The sequence below is a fragment of the Molothrus aeneus genome, chromosome 4 (assembly GCF_037042795.1).
Source record: "Molothrus aeneus isolate 106 chromosome 4, BPBGC_Maene_1.0, whole genome shotgun sequence".
NCBI lineage: Eukaryota > Metazoa > Chordata > Aves > Passeriformes > Icteridae > Molothrus > Molothrus aeneus.
In genome coordinates, this window is record NC_089649.1 from 41,339,868 (window position 1) to 41,362,574 (window position 22,707).

A 22,707-nucleotide genomic window follows, 5' to 3' on the forward strand; every position below is an offset into this window, starting at 1 on the left:
GCATATGTGTTTGCATGCATTATGTATTATGTGTTATGTATTTTCTGTGAATACCTGAGCCTTTTGCTGGATGTGCAAGGTAGGTAGAGCAGAGGGAACTACAGTCGTTAGGGAAAAGTTAAGTAGGTAAAAGGTTAAAATAATGTCACTGGCTTGGGCTTCCCGAAAGAATGCAACCAGTTATCTGAGATCAGAGTTAACCATTCACATATGCTGAGGTGCCCTGAGGGGGCAAAATAGAATCAAACTGCTCCCATTGGTACAGAGAATTAGAATTCATTAGGGAGAGGATCACTGAGGCAAGAGATAACCTAATAAAGAAGGGAGGAGGTTACAAAAGGCCGACTCTCATTTTCACAATGATTGCACAACCTGCACAGTATGCCCATCAAATGATTCTACATTAAAAAAACCAAACAACAAACAAAACCCCTTCAGTCTCCCAAAATACAGTGAGCACAGTTTTTAATGAGATAAACTGAAACAAAAACATTCATGATCTTGCATATTAATATTCACATCTGTGCATTTCAATATGCTAATTCACCCATGCTCCTCGCTGTTGGCCCAGAGCCCACATAAACATGATTATATATGCTGTATTTTATAGGTGGACCCGTATATCTTAAGACTAACCAGATTAGACTGGATTTGCACAACCTGGCCAAAGACTGAAGGAGCCCCTGCACAACTGTTTGGCAGCCAAAGCAACTCTTTGGTCCCACTCAAATACTTCAAAGAGCTTTTTTCCCAAGTCACAAAATGTTCTCAATGTATTACTGATGGAAGCTGTGCATGTTGCATCACTTCACAATACAATTTTAAATCAGTTATCCTTTTGAAATACATCATACATGTCTACTGCTTGTAAAGATTGTCTTCTATTATTTGTAAAAACTCTGTAAACAATGTTGCCATTTCATATACAACAGAGATTCACACTTTTGCAGGAGAGTATGCAGACAGAAGTGTCCCAAGGCCGTTTTAGCACCATTTCATAATGGCATTTTTAAATAACTTTTTCCTTATACATATTTAATGTTTACAAATACCCATTTGTTTTTAAAATACTTTATTACATTTAAAGGCTTACTAGTAAAAATTTCATCTTAACATGTTTCTATTTTATCTAAAGTACAAAGTGCAGACAGACTCAATCATGGCAATGATTCAGCTGAAACTCCTGGTCTCAGTGACAGTTTCTTGAGTAACAGAAGAGGATTAAGTACCTAGCTTAAAAGCTACTTTCAAATCAAGTAAACAAACTGGTCTGAGGTTCACCACACCTTTCTTACCAAGGAGTCTCTAGCTGAAAGGCATAATGCAAAAGAAACACCTGTCAGAAAATTCAGTGGCAATGCTTCTAGGCATCCCACCTCAAGTAGTTCCTAATATGTTATGTTTACACTATATTTTAGGTTACTACTCTTTCCTATCACACTCACAAAAGGAAAAAAACTATCTTAAGCATAAGAGAAACAGAATAAGGAGGTATGATTACTAGGTGAATCAATATTATTTTTCAATGCTGACTTGTCAAAACAATCCAGCTTTGCTCCTTGGGGTCCTCCTGAATAAAATGTGCTGTCTCACTAAAAACATCTACCAGTTCCATCAACTTCTTCAGGGGCTGGTCAGCTCACCTTGTTACCAAATAAAATACATCAGTCCAGCCACACTTCCTCCATAGCTCAATTCCTCTTAAGCCGTTCCATCTCTTGTTTTTTCTCGAGTCCTCATTGAGATCCATCATATCCATGTGCAGAGTGGGAGGGTAGCAGCAAGTCATGCTTGCAGGGAAACAGACCTTTAAAAAAACTGCTGTGAAACTAGTCCTAGTGCTGTACAGGTAGAGCTCAGACACCAAAAGACAGATCTCCATCAGAGTCACAACTCTTAGTGTATACTGAACCCAGGAAAAGAAACCAGGAGAATCACCTTGGACAAGACAACCTATGTTTTACCCACAAGCCCTGAGTCCCAGCAGAAAGGAAAACGATCAGAAATAAGTCTAATTTCTAGGAACAGGCAGCTCAAAACTACTTTGTAGGAGCTTCCAGCTGACCAAAGAAAATGGACTTAACTGTGAAAGATTGTAAAAAGAATGAAGAGTAAGGTGCCTTATGAAGTTGAGATATGTAAGCAGTATAGTTTAAAGTACAAAAAGAAAGAGGAAACAGCAAGCAGATCTGTGACTAAGAAGTTTGGTGAACTTCTAACAAGAGTCATAATTACATACTTGGGACAAGAAGTGTTTTGCAAAATAGTACAGGGAGATTCAGAATCAACTTTGGACAAAGCAAAGAGAATTTGATGCCAAAGAAAGGCACAGCCATCACACTGACCTATGGCAGTGCTCTGATACTGTGAGCACAGATCCGAAGCAGCAGATGAAAGCACATGTGAATCAGAGCCATGAAGGACAGCAGTGCCAAAATCCACATGAAATCAAAGAATACTCTGGAAAGATGTTCAGTGCTGAAGTTTTTTCTATACTTCATCATAGAATCACACAATGGTTGTGGTTAGGAGGGCTCTCTGGCTCTCTTAACCCCTTTGCCAATGCAGGTTCACTCAGAGTAGGCCACACAGGATCACATCCATGTGGACTTTGAATGTGTCTAGAGGCGATTTATGTCAGCATTGCTCTGTTCTTATCATGCCAAGCTGTCTGAAAGGGTCTCCCTCTTCCCCTGCTCCTTTGAAAAATGTTGACTTTTTTAATCTCCAAATGGATGATTTTTGATTTAGACTGCAAAATTGTAAAACATGCAGAATGAAAGACTGGTGAAGGGCAAAATTCCGGGCTGAGCTGACATGTCAGTCCAAGTCAAATACACATTGTTTGGTCTCTCGTGAACTGCAGCTGTGTCATGGACCAAATCCTGAATAAAACTGTCAAATGTCCTAGCATGGATAGCCAGAGCAGTATTTTTGTGACCTTATTACAGATCTAAAGAAGAACCGTCAGATTTAAGCCAGGTTCCATTTGAAGGAATCAGGGAGATAATTCCTTGCATTAGAAAAAGATGAATGGCAACTGTGAAGAACTTACAAAACCTCAACTAAATGTCTCATCTGGAAAATGACATTAATGGTGCTGCAGAAGCAAACATACCCAACAGAGAAAACAAAAGAAAAATGTGGGAAAAACCTCCCAAGGGAAAGCAGGCATGGGTGCATTGGTGGCAGGAAGGTAAGCACTGTCTTCCATGTGCCTGGCAAGAGTAAACACCAGGCTACGGTGCAGAAGCGCCTCAGCTCTGGGTGCTGGTCTGAGGGATGTATGAGATCTCAAGCATTGCACAGGACATCCCTGGGATTAACTGAAGGGTCAGGTCTCCATTTCTCCAGTGGGATACCTGGGGTGAGACTCAAGGCTCATTTCCAAATGCAGCTCACAAATGCCAGAAAGGTCAGAGAGAGAAAACACTACTTTCTACCAAAACAACAAAAATTAGGTCAAATAGTAGAAAATATCAAATCCACTGTTTAATCTAAACCTAGTATTGCTGCAACAAATCTTTATCTGTTGGAAGAGCTTTCCTCAGTCTGTAGGAGATGGCCTGGACTGTTTACCAATCTTCCCAGCATGTTTGGAGGTCAAATTGTATCACCTTTCATGTATGTTGTTTTCTGAGAACCACAGGAAAACAACACCCCCTTAGCAAGAGCTGATTTAGGTATTTGACTGTTTGCTTATCGGGTTAAGTCCTCCATTGACAAACCTTTCACACTGATTGAAGAGTACAAATTCCACTGGAAAAGAAGCAGTCTTAAATACAATCTTATTTAGCAAAATACTTGAAGCACCTGAGCTTATCTGGCCCTTTAAATTTCTAAAAATCTTAAACTTCTTGACAATGCATCTCATTGATACTGACCACCAGCAATTTGCCTTCAGCAAGTTTATTACAAAATCTGCTTCTGTGCTTCTGGAAACTAAAAATTACACTGCTAAATAAAGCCCCCAAAATCCCAAAATAGTACTGGAAAATTAATTTCTCAGAAAAAGAGGGAAAACTGTCTGATCTGAAATGTACGACTTCTGCCATCACAGCCATTGCTGTTAATGCTCAGTGATTAGGGTGAAATGTAATAAGGATTACAAATGGAGAATAGCTTATTAAGCAATTTATTTCTCCCTTTTACCAGGGTTGGAAAATTCCCTACAGTGTTCCCCTGAGCTTTCTGCCCAGGATATTTAAAGATTACTGCTAATGCAACTCTGAAAGATCATGCCTTAGTATAACAGATCAAATCAAGAAAATTAGTCTGGTTTTCTTTCTAAATTTTCTTTTAATGTCATCCTCCTTCTCCCTTTAACTGTTTTGCCTGAGACCACAATTTATCACTTTGATAACACAACAGTGGCACATTAAAAAGTGCTTTGAATGAAAAAGAAGGTGTGCTCCAACTTCCAGTAAGGAGAGTCTGTATAAAAACTATGAATGAAAGCTGCTTTTTTTTCTTTTTCTTTTTCTGGACTCCCATAGATTTTGCTAGTGCTAGTTGTGGGCTCACTGCACCATGTCCTGCTGCATGGGATACATTCTGGGGCTTTTCATTTCCTTACAGATCTTTCTTCTCCTGGCACCCATCTGGTAATTGTTTCTGCTTGAACATCAACATTACAAGACATTTTTGCAGCTCAAGTGCTTTTTTATGTTATGTACCCCCTATTTGGGAATAAAGAAGAAATCTCTCTCTCTCTCTTAACCAAACACATCTCCAAAACCTATTTAAGAGGTTTTTTAACAGTGAGGTTAAAGACTAGAGCAGATTGACTGGAAAGGTTTGCTCAAATTTAACACTAATGTAAATTCACTGAGTTCAGAAGCAATACAGCAGAGGTAAATTAAATCTTTTGATCCACACGTATCTGAAAACCACAGACTTCTTCAGACATTACCTGCCTTAAAAAATAAAGTTGTATTTTTCATGGAAATAAATATTCAGTGCAAAAATCAGTAGTATCATTACCACAGAAAGTATGTACTGACACTTCAGTGTTTTAACTCCATGTTTAGAAAATGACCAAGATGAACGTGCAAGTTTAAAGAAAAATACTCCATGTTTAGAAAATGACCAGGATGAACATGCAAGTTTAAAGAAAAATAATAAGTAGGCTGAAACTGTTAACAAGTGAAAATAGAACTTTCCAGTGCCATCAGAGACATAATTTAATGTCCTCTGGTGTTAATGGAATTACTCCAATAGTTTCACAAAGACTGTTTTGGAGTTAAGAGGCCCAATAGCAGTGAAATAAAATTACTTTTGGTCTGGAAGAGAAGATTCAAGATCAAGAGTGGCAGTAGCCATAGCCCCTTTCTTCCTTCTGCTCATTGCCCTGCACTGTGCAGTTAGTGCCTGCAGTACCAGCTGCTGAGCCTCAGCACTCCTCTGCAGAGAGCTGAGAGGCACCCAGGCAACACTGCCAAAGGGAAAAGGCCTAAAATAATAATATAACAATACCCTAAACACTTACATTGCCATGACTAGGGTGATTTCCAAGACCTCCTCCACAACAGAATGGGAATGGTTTGAGATGCAAGCAGTAGCAAGGCCAGCTCACACAGAAACAGGAAGAAATAAGTAAACAAAGACCAGAAACGGTGCCTAAAGGCTCTAGTGCTGACATCAGTAGCAAAATGACTTGGTTAGTGTTTGTGTTTACCATATATAAAGGAAAATATCTATAAGCCAATGTTAGGTGAGGATCCAAGTAACAGAACTTGCAATGCAGGGTCTTACAAAACTGTGGATAAAAATCATTGCTTAATAAAAATAGCATCCTTGTACTTCAGAATTAAACAATCCTGTTCTCGGTGCCATCAGGCACAGTTGTGTGCATCCAGCCTCTCATATACATCCTTGACCAACTTCTCCTGTCCCCCATTTCTGTCATGATGGTCAAGAGGACAGCTCAGACTTCTTACCTTGGTGGGAATCTAAAATTAATATTAAAACAGCCCCTTAGTGTTCAAACAGCCCCTCAATGTTCATGAGTCTATTAGTTCATCAACATATTTCTTGGCAGTCTCCTTCCCATCCTGCAGAGCAATCTCATCTGGCTAATATGACATTTTAAATAAAGATACTTTTTTAAAATATGGAGGTACCAAAAAAAACCACCAACAAAAAAACCTGTACTCACCTAATTTCACTTCCAGATTCATTAGTGCTTTTAGCTTTCAAGCCAGTTTGAAGGTTTATGAAAACAATCTGCTGATGCATGTCACTGATATATCTCAAAAAGGTAGACCATAGCAGCATCACTTCACATGCCCCTTCTGATTTTAGGTAAATCTGTTTAGTTTAGCAGTATGAAGAACAGGATTAAAGCCATAAGTGGTGTTTGTGTTTTATACAACAAATGCACTGAAATGCATTTCTTGCAGTGCTGTGTGTGCTGCTTGCCAGTGCTCTTCACTGCACATTTGCTCTTGTGTACCATCAGAGTAAGACAGCCACTATTTTCCCCTGTAATTATTTCAAGCCAAATTCTTTCAGACAGATACAGCATAGCATACTCTGCCTAAAAACAACCTGCATAGGTGCTGAATTAATAACCTGTTTCTGTGAGATTATCTTTGGACAATCTTCATCTCAAATTGTCAAGCAACTACGTTTCCTATAGGTTTTTGATCACAGGTCCAACACAAATGAGGGAGGCTGTGGCTTTCACCTCCACAAATCACTGGTGAGAGGAAATAGCAATATGCAGAAGACTGACTGTGAATGTCCTGACCACACGGAAACAGATGGATAGTGGAGGAAGAGATTCCAAAGCACAAAAGAGAGAAAAAAAAGTAATGAAAGATGACAGAAAAGTTCTGGGAAAATAAACTTTATAATCTTGATGATCTCCCAGTCTATCTCTTATCCTTATCCAACTGCCACTGAGTATCCTACGTATATGTCAGTGGTGCTAAACATTATTTATTACATCAATATTAAATGGTTGTCGAAATTCTCCTGGATGCCTCATTAATAAAAAGCTGTATTTCCTTCCTGCTGATCTGCAGTGTTGTGGTAGTTTCCTCAGATCGGGGCTTTGTGCTAAGAGAACCTGAGCAGCAGTTAGCATGGGCAAGTCCACCATTTGCATACAAACAGCTTTATACAGGCCTGAGCAACAGACACCAGAGGAAAAACTTCCAATGTTTAAACACCAGTTACTCCCCTTTTATCTTTCATCATCCTCCTCCCTTGTTATTCAGTTAGCTGAGCAGAGCAGTGGGGTAGGCTGCTGGCAGCTTCCCTGGGCCTCCCTTGTGCAACCCAGCCCAGCCCTTAAGTCAGATCTGCTGGGAGAGGACTCTGTCCCCACATGAGTTTTTTCACATGGGATTGCCAGTTATCAAACTAGACAGACAGAATAACTTGTGACAATTCAGGGATTAAAGTCATTTATTATCACTTGCTAATATGTATAGGGTTCTCTCTTCCCAGGAGCTGCATGTTGGCAACCAGGAGCAGGTCAGAAGGAAGGACAGCCTGAACAAAGATAGGGCTCTGAAGACCACCATCTCCAAAGGGAGGAGGCCAGTTATAACACTGGAGAAAGCTACTGAGATGCTGTTCCCTGGGATGAATTATTTTTCTTCTTCCACTGTGTGGTTTTAGGTGACAGCACATATTCTGGCTGGTGACCAGTCACTAGTAGGGTTCCACAGGGTTCCATTTTAGGGCCAGTTCTCTTCAGTATCTTCATAAACAACTTGAATACAAGATTGAAAGGTAGTCTAAATTTGCTGATAATACTAAACTAGGGAGCTGTTGACTCCCTCAAAGACAGACAGGCCCTGCAGAGAAAACTCAACCATTTAGAGAGCTGGGAAATCACCAAGTACATGGAGTTCAACAAGGAAAAGTGCTGGATTCTGCACCTGGGACAGAGAAACCCTGAAAATACAGACTGGGAAATGAGAATGCTGGAAAGCAGTGCCATGGAAAGGAACCAGGGGGGTTGCTGGTTGATAGCAAGTTGAACAAGAATCAGCAGTGCCCTGGCGGCCAGGAGAGCCAACTGCATTCTGGGGTGCATCAGGCACAGCATGGCCAGCCAGGCCAGGGAGGGGATTGTCCTGCTCTGCTCTGCACTGGGGCAGCCTCACCTCGAGTGCTGGGGGCAGTTTTGGGTGCCACAATGTAAGAATGACATAAAGCTGTTAGTGAGCATCCAAGGGAGGGCAAGGAAGATGGAGAAGGACCTTGAGGGGAAGCTGCACGAGAAGCAGCTGAGGTCACTTGGTTTGTTCATCCTGGAGAAGAGGAGACTGAGGGGAGACCTCATTGTGGTCTCAACTTCCTCATGAGGGGAAGAGGAGGGGCAGGCACTGATGTCTTCTCTGTGGTGACCAGTGACAGGACCTGAAGGAATGGCCTGAAGCTGTGTCAGGGGAAGTTTAGGTTGGATATGAGGAAAACAGTTTCCACCAAAGGGTAGTTGGGCACTGGAACAGGCTTCCCAGGGACATGGTCACAGCACCAACCTGACAGAGTTCAAGAAGTGTTTGGACAAGCCCTCTCAGTGCCTCTCAAGAGGCACCTGATGTGACTCTTGCAGTGTCCTGTGCAATATCAGGCACTAGAGTTGATGATCCTTGTGGGTCCCTTCCAACTCAGAATATTCTGTGCTTCTATGCTGTAATATATTAGTCATGTAAGTTTGACTTGTAGGCCAAATATCTGCAAGTGCCTCCACAGAAACAGCAGTGTGGGATGTGTTCAAGCAGCAGCAGAGTCTATTGCTTCATTGAGCTGCTGTTTATTAAGTTTTCAAAGATTTGAAACCATTCTCCTGTGGACTTTCTGGCTGTTTTCAGAGCATGCTTACTGCAAGCTCACTGATGCACCTGGAGCAATGAACCATAAGAGATGGTCAGGATTTTCACATTTCAAATGCTGAACTCCTAATGATACTTAAGAGATTCCTCTGTATCTAGTATCAAAAGGCATTGCTGTAGGCTGATTTTAGTGGAAATCAAGTCTTTCCAGATTCCTGGCTTTTGCTGGAATCAGTATGACTCTGATAAGAGTGGGAAAAACTCCTAGTGGGTTTCTTCTACATAGGTGTATGCAGCAGCAGGGGAAAAAGGTTTTCAGAAGACCAAGGGGCAAAAACCGGCCTAACTCAAGTTTAGCTAGATTTTAGAGAACACAAAGCTACTCTAAAAATTTTCTGGTTTACCTCACTACCTGGAAAAATCTGCTCTGTTAGCAAAGAACCTGGCGAGATCCCTGTTCACCTTTTTGAATGGCCCAACTACCAGCTCAGGGGACATGAGACTTTCCTGCCTCTGCAGCTGTCAGCCATAAATGGGGTTATCTTCAAAGGTATCTAGGACACAATGAAAACCATAGGAATTGAGAGGATGCTGTTTTGGAAAGTAGTGTATTGCAGCAGACAAACATCATCTTCCCATAGAGATGAAGACAGTATTGTTTTGCATAGCCAATAATTCTGCTGACATTTTAGGGAAATTACTGGAAAAATTGGCGTCTCCAGTATCAAGCTATTTTTAGGACCATTCAAGATCATTTCAAGACAAGTGATTGATGAATTTGAAACAACATCAAGAAACAGAGTAGCTATCAACATGGTTTATGCAGAGGTGATTCAGGATCTGAAATAGGTTCTCTTCTAGCTCATAATTTTTTCCACACATTTTTTTTAACCTTCCCCTGCCCTCAGCTGATGGATGAATCATTATCCTCTGACAGTCCGATGTTAATTAAAGATTATTTGCTTTCTATTTGCTCCAGAACCTTTCCTTATAAGTAACATAAATCTGGGCTTTGTAAATTATTCTCATGCCTTTGTAAGGTTTCATTTTATAAAGCTTCCTTAAGGACATTTTTCTACAACACACAATTTTTACTGTATAGAAGGCAGCCTGACCAGCAGACAAAGCGAACATTTTATTACCCAAACATATCTCCAAAAATATCAGTAGATTACACAAGAGACTCTCTGCTGATGCAGCTTTCCTCCTACATGATATGGCAGATGCCAAGAACTTTTGTAACCTTTGCCCTACATAAGTCTGAAGGATAAGCAATGAAATGAGAAGACATGGTACCTACAGATGATGGTAAGCAGTGCTCATGGGCCTAGAAGCAAGAGGCCAAAAGACATGGCAGAACAAATAAGCTGCACTGTACATATGTCTGGAGCAGTCTGTGTGGTGCTGAAGAGAACTTCAGCACATTCATTTCACTAAGTTGTGTTGCTGAAAAGAAGTCAGAGCTGTGAACCACTCAATTACTCCTGCAGGATAAAAGCAAAGGTGACTCCCTTGCCTGGTGTGTTTCATACACAGGCCAATTAGATCAACACTTGTTGCTCTGAGGATCTGGAAATTGCGGCTGTTCCACCTGCAGAGCACTCGGGCTGCTCCTAACCCGGCTTGTTGATGTTCAGCAGTGAGCAGCACAGCTGGGTGCTGGGCTTAATGACACAGGGGGTTTTAAATGACTGTTCTGCCTTTAGAGCAAAAATAGCCTCAAGCTGCTTTAAATTAGATCCTAGCCAGACTGATATATTAAAAAAAAAAAAAAATCAAATAAACCCTCAAGGCTGCCCTCTAATGCCAGCATCAGAATTCTGCTCAAGCAGCCCTTCCATCAGGTAACATTTGATGAGAACTTAATCGGGGAGCTGAGCACTTTGCATCAATAACTAGAGCAAAAAACCACACATCCTACTTCTTAACTAGCAGATATTTGATCATTTTAGCACAGAGGGAAAAAAAAAGAAAAATGGAGAGAGGTGTCTAGTGCTACTCACAAATTCAGCTAAACCATGCCCTGAACCATATACTCTGTTTCTCAATAATTTATGTTTTATAAAGCTTCCCATAGTCATTGTTTGGTTATGTTGAGGGTTTTGTTGAAAGAAGGGTGACTTGCTTATTATTGAAAGGCTGTATTTAAAATGCAGCAATGTTTTTATTTAGGCAAAAATTATATTAATAAGCTTAGTCTAACCAGGGTATATCAGTTTCTTAAGAATTGGGAAATATTAACTTAGGTGACAATATAAATGCCTAACAGCATGCTTGGATTGCATTAACTGTATTTTTAGAGCTGTATCAGCTGGTGTCCATGCTAGCAACATTTCATCATCTGGTGAAAATTCTGAGATCTGATGAATCAGGCACTGTTTCATAATACTGAATTTCATGCATCTGATCACACACACACAGTTTATTTTTAGCAATTTGATGAGACAATAAAAGGAGAGTTAGAAACCTCAGGCGCTGGTGACGATCACTAGAGGGCAGTAGCCAACCCCTAATGTTCCCACAGTTCTGCAAAGCTTTGTAGGCTTCCACAGGGGAGCGAGCGAAGCAGCCTTCCCGGTGGCGACGCTCATGTGATGGAAGAAAAGCCTGCCTGTTTGCCACGAGTGTTAACACTGTTCGACATCAAGCTATTTTCTAAAAGTTCGTGGTGACAAGTAATACAGGCAATGTCGTTTCTTTATCTAATGGTGCCTGTCTTCAGCAACACAAATGGGCTGGGGAAGAATTTGGATATTCCCACCTTGCAAATGCCAGAACCAAACTGTGGGACTTATTCTCCACTCTCTCCTAGCTTGTCAGCCACATGTGCCATGGGGCACAGTGACATTCCAATCAGCATTTTATATAGATCTTCACATATTCATATAACAGTGCAGAAGTTAGTGCTTTTTATACCACTGCCATTTATATATTATTTTCATGTACATACATATATTGGGTGAAACAATGCCAGATCAGTAGAATGGAGTAAGTGATTCCAATGCTTGTCACTGAGAAACTCTTCCCAGTTCACCTTTCTAGCATTGACACTTTCATGTTCTATTTTCCCCTACCCCATAACCAAACAAAATTTATTAAAAAATGCAGTAACTAATGTTCAAAGCACCACAACAGACTGGTTGCCCAGACACACTCTTATATATGAATGTGAAGGAATAATGGGACCTCAGACCATGCACAAGATGGTTATACATGCTCATGTAAAGTAGCTGTCCATCAAAATGCACATAGCATTAAAGCTAGAGGGGACATGGGTACTTCTTCCCTGCCTGCTATAATGAATTTAAAAATGAGCCAGATGAAATGAAAAATGGGTGGCACTATATCTAGCACTGAATACACTTTCTAGTATTCCTAAAACCGTTATGTTTTCACTTAGAAAATCTAACTATATTTGTGCTTTACACTTCTGCTTCAGAATCTAAGGATTTCATAAAAAATACTTTTCTATTCTAATGGTTATGCAGAATGCAGAAATAACCAACCTTCTGACTAACCAGCTTGTTGTTATTGCTGACAATTTTACGTTCCTGACTTTTCACTTACCTTAAGAATTTGGGGGCTCATGACTTATGAATTCAATATGCTCTTAATTTTACCCAGAAAGGGAGAGTTGTTGCAGAAATATTTGGTTACCATCTGCTACTCCTGTGTCAGATATACACAGTTTTGGCAGAAGAATGTCCCTACAAGGTATGATCAGGGCTCTGTTATTCTCTCTCAGACATTAGATAGACATGCACTAAGAAAGAGTCAAAGAACAGGGCGAGCAGGGGATGATGCTTACCCAGAATACTTTGACAGCTTTTAAAGAAAGTGTTTGCATTTAACAGTCATGTTTTGTTGTCTAGCAGAAGAGATCTCACTCTGCTATCACCAAAGGTACACTTATGCAAGAAGTGATCATTTTAAAGCCAGGACATGCAAGCAAATTTCATACTTATTTTTGAGGAATTTTGTGGGATCTTCACATGCTATCATAACCTTTTGGATTGCCTTTGGGCAATGAGTTCAGAAACAGGAGAGGGCTATTGGCTGTATGCAAGACAAAGAACTTGACTTGAAGAAAAGCAACCTAAACTTTCCAGAAGCAGAACACTTTTCAGTGCTCAGTCAGAATGGTAAGACTTTCACAGAACAAAAAGTCAGATTGCAATGGAAAGCCTTTAACTCTTGAAACAAGCCTTTTCCCAGTAGCAGACAGAACAGCACCTCCGAGCTGCATGTTCCTCCCTTCCTGGCTGTATTCATCTCTCCTCTCTTTGAATAAAGGAGACAAGCAAACCTCTAGATAACTCAAAGCTGCTATGGGATACAGAGAAACAAGTGCTGACTCAGCCTTCAGCCACAGAGACCACTCAGTATCCACGACAGAGAGCCAGCAGGAGGGCTGGCCACCCCACCTGCACAGCAATAATGAGGCTGCAAAAGGCAACTGGTTGGGGCTGCAGTCCTTGTCTAGAAGACAGGCAGACTCTGAAGGAACCCTGAGGCATCAGTCCCTCCCTCTTTTTTATTTCACAGTATAAACTTTATATTATCTGCCTTCACAAAGTCTCTGAAATTTTAGACTTATGCTGCTTGCCATATGCTAATACTGGATTAACCTCACAAAAGCCAGCCACCAGTGCAGCATGCAGGACCATTGATATCACCTCCTTGTTATACAGGGGAACCTTAAACCTAAAAAGCTTGGCACAGGCTGTGCATAATGCAGCATCCTAATTCTCTGATTTAGCAACAAGGGCACATTTCAGAAATAATTCTCTAGAAGCCAATGTAGCAGGGACTAGTGTTTGGTCCACTCAATCTCTGGGAAATCAGAGCAAAGCTGGTCTGAACCAAAGAATATTGCTTTGCTGAAAAGTCCTGTAAGTCCCCAGTCCACTTGATAAGCTCAGTACTGAGGGTTCATAATAATAAGATGCTTGAACTATGGCATTACTAAATTAATAGGCTTTGCAGAGTCCATAAATCTCTCACAGGGGTCCCCTTTTCCACTTCAGCTAGAAAGAAGGTAATGGCTAGGAGTTACAACAGACTCTAGAGGGAATTAAGCTCTGAAGTCCTATTGAATTAGCATTGTTTACAAAGCAGTCATAAGTATAATGGATGTTAATGAGTCTTTAATGGGCCAAGTTGCAATACAACACGTGGTGAAGTACAATTAACAGAAAGACTGTGCTTCCCTCCCATTTATTCTGCTTGACACAGGTGTAGAAACCCTGAATCTAAATTAATTGTCCTGTTGAGAACAGAGTAAAAGAGCTCAACTGCTGTGTAGAGTAAGAAAAAATACATTTTTTCTATGCCAAACCAAAGTGGGGCTGAATTACACCAAAACTAAATGTTCACAGAGGAAGTGCACAGAACTTGGTTGAGGTTGGCAGACATCTCTGGAAGTCATCTGGTCCAGCCTCCTGCAAGCATGGCCACCTAGAGGCAGTTGCCCAGGACCACATCCAGACCCACAACCTCTGTGGGCAACTTGTGTCAGTGATTAACCATCCTCACAGCAGAAGTGTTGTTTTCTATTACAGACAGAAACTCCTATGTTTCTGTTTGTGCACATTGCCTCTGTTCCCATGACTAAGAACCACTGAAAACAGTCCAGCTCCAACTTCTTTACACCCTTCTTTCAGTATTTGAACACAATGGTAAGCTTTTCCTGAGCCTTTTCTTCTTTATGCTGAGCACTGTCAGCTCCTTCAGCCTCTCCTCCTATATGAGGTGCTCCAATCCCCTGATCATCCTCATGGCCCTTTGCTGGAGCCCCTTCAGTGTGGCCATCTCTCTCTTGTACTAAAGAGCCCAGAACTGGATCCAGAACTCCAGATGTGGACTCTCCCAGTGCTGAGTCAAGAGGCAGGGTCACCTCCCACAACTTGCTGGCAATAATCCTCCTAATGCCCCCCCAGGATACCACTGGCCTTCTTGAGGCACACATGCTGGCTCATGTTCAACTTGATGCCCACAAGGACCCCCAGGCCTCTCTCCACAGAGCATCTTTCCAGTCAATCAGCCCTCCAGCAGGTGCAGGGGGTTGCTTCTTCCCAGGTGCATGACTTTGGTTTCCCTTTGTCGAATTTCATGTCATTCCTCACAGCCCATTTCATCAGCCTGTTGAGACCCTTCTGGATGACAGAATGATTCTCTGGTCTATCAGCTGCTCCTCACAGTTTTGTGTCATCTGTGAACTTGCTGAGGGTATGTTCCAGATCAATAATGAGGAGTTAAACATGACTAGACCAAATCCTGAACCCCAGGGTACACCAGGAGTTCTAGAAACTAGATTTTGTGCCACAGATCATCCTCTCTGAACTTCACAATTCAGCCAGTTTAAGTTCTGCTCATCCATCCTGCACGTCATTGGCTTCTCTTCAAGGATGTTACAGGAGACAATATCAAAAGCCAAGCAGATCACAGAATCATAGAATAGCTTGGGGATCTTAAAGATCATCTTGTTCCAACACTCCTGCTGTGGTCAGGACACCTTCCACTAGACCAGGTTGCTCAGAGCCTCATCCAATCCGGCCTTCAACACTTCCAGAGATGAGGCATCCACAAATTCTCTGAGCAGCCTGTTCCAGTGCCACCATCACAGTAAAGACTTTCTTTCAAATAACTAATCTAAACCTACTTTATTTCAGTTTAAAGCCACTACCCCATGTACTGTCACTATGTGCCCCTGTAAAAAGTCCCTCTCCATTTTCCTGTTAGGTTCTTTTCCAGTACAGAAAAGCTGTAATAAAGTCACTCTTCTTCAGAGCATCCACTCCTCTTTCCTTATCCACCAAGCTAGTCACTTCATCATAGAAGATTATTGGGTGGATTAAGTATAACTTCACCTCTGTAAAGCCATGCTGAGCAAAAGTTTTTACTCTTGTTTGGTTTTAGTTTTTACTAAGACTGGAGAGGAGGGGCTAGACATTTTTCAGCATTAGACATGTCATTGCAGAAAAAATCCTTGTATTTTCTGCCTCTATTTGTGCCAGTCACTAATCTAGCTATTTAGCTATTTAGAACACCTTGGTCACAAGCAATTTAATGTACACCTCCCCACTGATTCATGATTACCTAAATCCCATTGAAATTAATTTTAGCACTCTGTTCTCATTCTGACAGGCTGTCATTTAAAGAGCAACATATTCTGTCTCAATAGTGACGTGGCTGAGAAGATAGCTGTCATTGGGAAAAGTGCAAACATCTATCCACTGTCTTGGGGGGACTCACCTTGTACAAACACGCAGTGAACAGTCTTAATTTTTGCCATATATACACATTTGATGGACAAAAGCTGTATCAGGTCTTCTGTTGATGTAAATCAGCCCCTATAAATGGCTATAACATATATAACTACACCTGATTTTAATCAGTGAAACATTTTACCCAATGTAATTCTGAATACATTAGCTATACTACATATAAATCTAAACAGAAGCTTAAAATCTTGTATCTGGGAAGAAAGTCAACAAAGAGATATTACAAATGACAGGAATGTATGAAAATGACTTTCAAGTAATCCGTACTCAAAAAAGTTTGTACAAAGAGTAATCTAAAAGTAATCCATATCGGAGTTTACATTCCCGAAAAGCTTTTAATCATGAAGAACAGAGTATGTTATATTGAAATTATACCACAAAACATACTTACAGTGAACTGTGCCTCCTCAGACATAGAATTTGACAAGCACATAGCAGCACTCAGGAGCACTACTGATCTGGAAGTCCTGTCTTCCACCACAGAGATACTTGACAACTTCCTATGACAAAGATCAAAGTTTTAGAGATTTTAGGATCAAAGTTTGGCTTACAGGCTTATTACCATATCTCACAGAATGAGAAGAACATCATCTCCTGCAGCACAAACAGCACCTCTTTGAGCACTCTAGGATTTTGAGGAGAGCCCTCTGAATCTACCCAACAATACAAGAGACTCATAGTTACAAGAATGGCTTCTTCTGTGAAGGACCATATTGACATGGAGTCCCTATCATGTTCTCATCTCCCCCCTGCTGATGCCACAATTCGTGGCAGGTGAGCAAACAGAGGAGCACGGTCCTTCCATTAGGAAGGAAGACACGGAAGTAGAGTACAGCTGGAACAAACAGTATCATTGAGGTAAGGAATACCTCTGCACCTGAGGAGCAAGACATGGACCAAGCATGCACAGAGGCAGAGTGCATTAGGAGCTATGAAAAGACTGGAAACTTGCTAATCTAGCCTAGCCTCACTGAGAATGCAAGAGTAAAACTAACTCACAGCAAAAGCTGGCACCACGTGATGAACTATATACAGCTGAGGGTTAAGCCCCTAAACAAAATGTTTTCTCTTGAGTGGAGTTCACTGCTTCTGTCCAGATCCAGGATTACCAAGTAATGAAGCTATCACTTCTATAAGTAGGATCTTTTGCACCTTGTGTGTTCTCCCATTCCCTAGCAGCCATGAGATCATCCAGAAGTGTGAATGCCTCTCCACATTACACAGCAGGATCTCCAGTATGGAGCTGAACCATGCTGGCAGGGCCAACCCCAGCCCTAGCCACACAAGGACTTTGCACTTGATTCACCAGTTGCATGGACAGCTCTTTCCATGGGAGACTGGTTATCTGATTTCTTGCTTGCACACAGCGACAATTATTGTCAAGCCTAATATCCACAGTTTTGATTATTTGGTGAAGTAATTGTGTGTAACCTCAACATTACATAGGAATCAAAATAGAAAAGAGGGGGTGAAGAAACAGAGGGAAGACGATCTGTTTTCACAAAAAGGCAAACCTAGATGCCAATTCAAAGCAGCTTGACGACTTCCAGAGGATCTCCACCTCCCTGTCAGAGGCCATGTCTGGCAGACGTCGGCAGCGCCAGTGCCCACGGCACAGGGGCCACATGCCGCTGAGACGCGGCACCCTTGCGCACCTCGGTAGCGAACCGGGGGCCCGAGTCGGGCCGCTCCCTCGGGGCGCAGCCCCGCCAGGCAGGGACCCCCGGGCCGGCCGCGGGGAGGGGGAGAGAGCTGCAGGGCGAGGCAAGGCAGTACTGCCCCGGCCGCCCATCCTCCTGCAGCCTCCGGGGCGAGGGCGAGCTCCTCCTGCTCCGCGCGTAGCGGACAGGGCTTTGCGCCCCGGCCGCCGGCCAGCCCCTTGCCTGGGGAGAAGGCTGCGGCCCCCGGGGCTCCTGGGCGACAGGCGACAACCGCTGGAGGGTGATGGGGACGCGGGTGTCCGCCGTGGGTTGCCAAAGAGCCGTGCACGCGTGTCCCGCAAGGAGAGCCAACAGTCGCTCGAGGGAAACTAAAAAATAAAAAATACTCAAAGCTGAGTATTCTCTTCTCCTGGCTTCCCTACAAGGGTGGCAGTCCGACAGCAGCAGTGTCGGGTGATCTCCCTCTGCCTTCAGCCCCGCCGAAGCCCTCCGAGGACGAGGCTGCGGTACACACGGGGATGCCACGGCCACCCCGCGCCCCCCGCCGCTGACCCGGGCAGCCCGGACCGCGGGGAAACCAAGGAGGGAATAGCCAGCGAGCAAATAAACAACTTCCCTTGTGTAAGAAGTTGCCTCGCAGCTGCCTGCATCGGGCGGTTAACACAGACAGTAAGAGGATCAACTCCATCTCCGCCAGTGCAGCAAAAAGAGGAGGAAAAAAATAAAAGCCCCCTCATTTGCTATTCAGAATTTAGTTAATTTGGATGATAACGGTTAGTGTTTAATCCCATTGTACGAGAATGAATATACCGAAACCTACAAGGCTCCTGGAAGAATAATGCGGCCGGCGGCATGGCACGCAGGGGTGCCCAGGCGGGCAGCCGGCTTTGCCCGCTCCGTCCCGCCGACCGGGGTAGACGCGCCCCGGGGCCACCACCGCCTCCTCCCGCCGAGTCGTTCGGCGCTCCCGACCGGCCCGGAGGGGTGGGAACCATCCCGGGACAGTGGGGCGAGGGCCGGCACCTCGCCTATCCTCCGGCCGCTTCTGGGGAAACGAACGGGCGAGAGCGGCGGTGCCACCCGCCGTGCTCACCCGGGCACATGTGGTGGGGATGGTTTCCCCATTTTAAATCGCAAAGGGAAAAGGGTGGAAAAACGCGGAATACAGGAGAGGACGTGGGAGTTTCCGAGAGAACAACTGCCCGAGCTCACATGGCGGGGATATAGCTGTTTACCGCAGCCCTGCCCGGGGCTCGGTGGCGTCTCCCGTGAGGGCACAGCCAGGCTCCGGGTGGCCCCGCCGCCGGCCCGGTCGCTCTCGGCTTTTCCCTCCCCCTCGGGGGTGGTGGAGCCCCGCGGCAGAGCCGGGGCCGGGGGCTGTGGCGGAGCCGGGGGGGGAAGACGGGAGGGCGGCCCCGCGGTCCGTGCCGGGTTCGGAGGCGCACCGCCGGCCGTGGAGAGGCCCGGGGGGGCCGCGCCCGCCGCCGCGCTGTCGGGGGGGCGGCGGGCGGCGGGGGCGGGCGGCCCCCCCGGCGCGGCGGGGCGGCCCCGGCGGGGGCGGTGCGGGGCGGTGCGGGGCTGTGCGGGGCGGGTCGGGGGCTCGGTGCGCTCGCCAGGCGAGGAGCGCGGCTGCCCGGGCGGAGGGCCGCGGAGAGGAAAGCTAACAATGCTGTGAAAATATGTTTGCAGAAAATAGACAATTGTTGGATTAAACGTATTCAAGTATGAAATAATGCCTTTTTGTGTAAAAAACCTCAGCAATGTGAGCGTACAAAAGTTCCCCTGTGGCAGTTACTTGCTCCCTTTGTGAGCTTTGCGCTCCGGCGTCTCCACTTGGCGCGTTTAACTCGGAGCCCCCCTTTAAACGCGATTGTTTCTTTCTTTTTAATGACATTTACCGGATCAAAACATGCTGTTAATTCGATCAGAAAGCTTTACCCTCCTTAACAATGCCACAATAATTTCTCCTGAAGTTTGTTAAATTGACCAAAATTAGGCAAATGAATAGGGGGTCTGTCGGCGATCCCGCTCGCAGGTGACACCGAATAATGCACTCTCGGACCAGCTGCGATCCCCTCTTTATTTGCCCCTCTTTTCTTTGACCCGCATTATTAAAATTTAGGCCCAATGAAACTATTCATACTTTTCAATGGGACATTTTCCTATAGGATAATAGGCTACAAATTGAGCCTCTCCAAAGGAGAGGGGGAGAGCAGGGGGGGTAAAACAACAACGCACAGACGCGCACACCACACAAAAAAGGAGCGTCGTGTGCCAAAGGCTGGCGAGAGCCTCCCTGGGCCGACGGAAAAAAAAAGGGGGGGTGATGGGGGGGGGGGGGATATCGTGTGCCAGCCCCCCGGTCCCACACCTGCCGGGGTGTCCCCGGCGCATAAAGCGGTGTAAACAAAAAAGTCCTCGCTGCCATCTCTTATAAAGATGGACGTGTCACCAAGTCGTGTGAGAAAAGCCTGAGAACAAACGAGGCCACTCCGTCTCCAAGGGTTCTCCCTTGAACTGGGCGGAACAGCCTATTAAGGGCTTACTTAATTACTTTAATGACTCTGGACAGGCTTTAAAATGCAGTCAGCTCCGGGGCTAAGGGGAGGGGTAGGGGGTGCCGGGGATTTGAAGGCTGGCGGCGGGGACGGGGCCGGGGATGCGGCGAGCGGGGCGCAGGGCGCGATACCGCGCCCTGCGCCCCGCTCGCCGCATCCCCGGGCCCATCCCCGCCGCTATTGTGGGACAGTCACGTGTGTCCCCGAGGTCCACGTGGGGCGACACAGCTGGGCCGCCCCCGGCTGCGTGGACGGGGGCGAGGAGGGGGAGAAAGGAAGAAGAGAGAAGAAAAAAAAGCCCCTCATCCCCTCGCCCCCTTCCACCCTGATCTTTAATGCATACACTCCCTCGGCGCCGCTCTCCCGTAATCCTATGGGATCAGCGGGCCCGTGGAGGCCCCCCGGGGTCCCCCCCAAGTAGTGATGGCTTTATAAGGGGGCCGGAGAGAGAGGGGATGCAGAGCCCACCATGGCCTCCAAGCTCAAGGAGCGGAGGGTGAGTCGTCGCCCGCCTTGCGCGCACGGGTCTGCGGGGCCGCCAAGCCGGCCTAACCCCGAGCCCTTCGCCGCCTTTCCCTTTGAAAAGCCCCCCCACAAAAAACAACTACAGCCCCCTCACAAAAACAAGGCTGCCCTGTCAGGGCCGTCCGCGCAGTCGGGGAGCCACCAGGGCCGCGCGAAGAGGACCGGCCACCGGAGCATCATCCTTCCCGAGACCGCGTCGCGCCCGGCACCGCTGCTCGGAGCGGGGTTGGGGACTGGCTTCCCTGGAGGGGTCGAGACCGGGGCCGGGGGCAGCTGTCACAGCGAGACTGGATCCATCTGTTTTCTCTTCCCCCACTAACGCGCCCCATATGTTTTGCAGAGGACGCCGGTTTCCCACAAAGTGATTGAGAAGCGGAGGAGGGACCGCATCAACCGCTGCCTCACCGAGCTGGGGAAGACGGTGCCCATGGCTCTGGCCAAGCAGGTAGGCAGGGGGGAGAAGCCCCTACGCCCTTTTCTCCCCGGTGCGCCGCGATACCTCCCCCGATACGGCGGGGCTAGGGGGCGGCCCAGTGGAACGCAGAGCAGTCTCAGGAGAGAGGTGATGCCCACCTGCCCTGCCCGTTGCAGAGCTCGGGGAAGCTGGAGAAAGCGGAGATCCTGGAGATGACGGTGCAGTATCTGCGGGCCCTGCACTCGGCGGACTTTCCCCGTGGCCGGGAGAAGGGTAGGTGGGCGGGAGTGACCTCCCGCGGCCCCCGCCGGGTCACTCGTGCCATGGAGGCGGCTTTCTCCGCTCCTCTCCCGGCCAGACCCTGAGGAGCTCGATTCCCTTCCCTTTCCTTTCCAGCAGAGCTGCTCTCCGAGTTCGCCAATTACTTCCACTACGGCTACCACGAGTGCATGAAGAACCTGGTCCACTACCTGACAACGGTGGAGAGGATGGAGACCAAAGACACCAAGTACGCCCGCATCCTGGCCTTTCTCCAGTCCAAAGCACGCTTCGTTACTGAGCCTCTCTTCACGTCCCTGGGCTCCATCCCGGAGCCGGACTTTTCCTACCCGCTGCATCCTGGGCCCGAGTGCCCCGGGCACGTCCACAGTCCCGCCGAGGGCGTGCTCCAGCCGCCCTCGGGGGGGCCATTCCCCTGGCACGGCGCCGCCCGCAACCCCTCCCTGCCCTACCACTTGCCCAGCGCCGCCGTACCCCTCGCCAGCCCCGGCCAGCAGCGCAGCACTTTCCTCTCATCCGTGCAGGGGCTGGACCGCCACTACCTCAACCTGCTCGGCCATTCCCACCCCAACGCGTTCGGGCTGCCCCCGGGCCAGCACCCCTCCATGCTATAGAGACTCGTCCCGCCTGAAAGAACACCTATTTATGACCGCGGACACTGCGGGTACCCGGGCGCACGGGGAGGCTGCCGGGGGCAGGGAGATGCGCAGGGGTCCCGGTTGGCGAGAAGGAGCCCCCGGGGGCCCAGATCTGCCCCCGCCCGCCCTCTCCGAGGGCCTGAAGCTGCCCCCACCCGCTCGTCTTCCCACCTCCGGGTCCAGTGCCTGTACAAGTGATGCCTTGGAATAAAAGTTTATACCCGCCGCTGCTTTTTGTTTCCGTGAGGGAGCTTCCTCGGGTGGCGGTGGGAGTCTCCCCACGTAGCCACCAGGGCAAAGAAACCCACGAGCGAGAAGTGGTCAGCGAGGGCCAGGGAGCTTGCTGCACGCTCCGGCCGTGGCCGGCGCTTCGGGCAGGCGGGGCAGGACGTGACGGGCCGGGTGCCGCCCGGCTTCTGCTCGCAGGCTGTCACCGGAGGCTGGGAGGGAGTCCCGGGGTACTCCGGAGGTGGCGGATGCCGCACTCGCCCGCAAACGCTGCGGGTGCTGCCCTCCCACGCTCCAGTGTCCGAACCGCATCTCCCGTGTACTCTGT

The 22,707-nt window shown here is 46.4% G+C and overlaps 1 protein-coding gene across 2 annotated transcripts; it reads left to right on the forward strand.

Annotated features, from left to right (window-relative positions):
- The first annotated feature begins 20,681 nt into the window (after positions 1–20,681).
- Positions 20,682–22,127, forward strand: HELT (helt bHLH transcription factor). 2 transcript variants are annotated; one of them, XM_066549088.1, is made up of 4 exons: positions 20,682–20,790; positions 21,160–21,264; positions 21,411–21,507; positions 21,631–22,127. In XM_066549088.1, exons 1-4 carry the CDS (start codon positions 20,764–20,766, stop codon positions 22,125–22,127), a joined length of 726 nt encoding a protein of 241 aa, XP_066405185.1. In that variant the 5' UTR covers positions 20,682–20,763. The 2 variants fall into 2 exon arrangements, with proteins under 2 accessions (XP_066405185.1, XP_066405184.1); XM_066549087.1 differs by having other exon boundaries at positions 21,634–22,127.
- The last annotated feature ends 580 nt before the right edge of the window (positions 22,128–22,707 follow it).

Bases quoted from the DNA above. Each gene is read 5' to 3' on its own strand.
- HELT (XM_066549088.1), top strand. From the start codon at position 20,764: ATGGCCTCCAAGCTCAAGGAGCGGAGG. The intron at 21,265-21,410 runs GTAGGCAGGGGG...TGCCCGTTGCAG, and splicing joins CCATGGCTCTGGCCAAGCAG to AGCTCGGGGAAGCTGGAGAA. The intron at 21,508-21,630 runs GTAGGTGGGCGG...TTTCCTTTCCAG, and splicing joins TCCCCGTGGCCGGGAGAAGG to CAGAGCTGCTCTCCGAGTTC.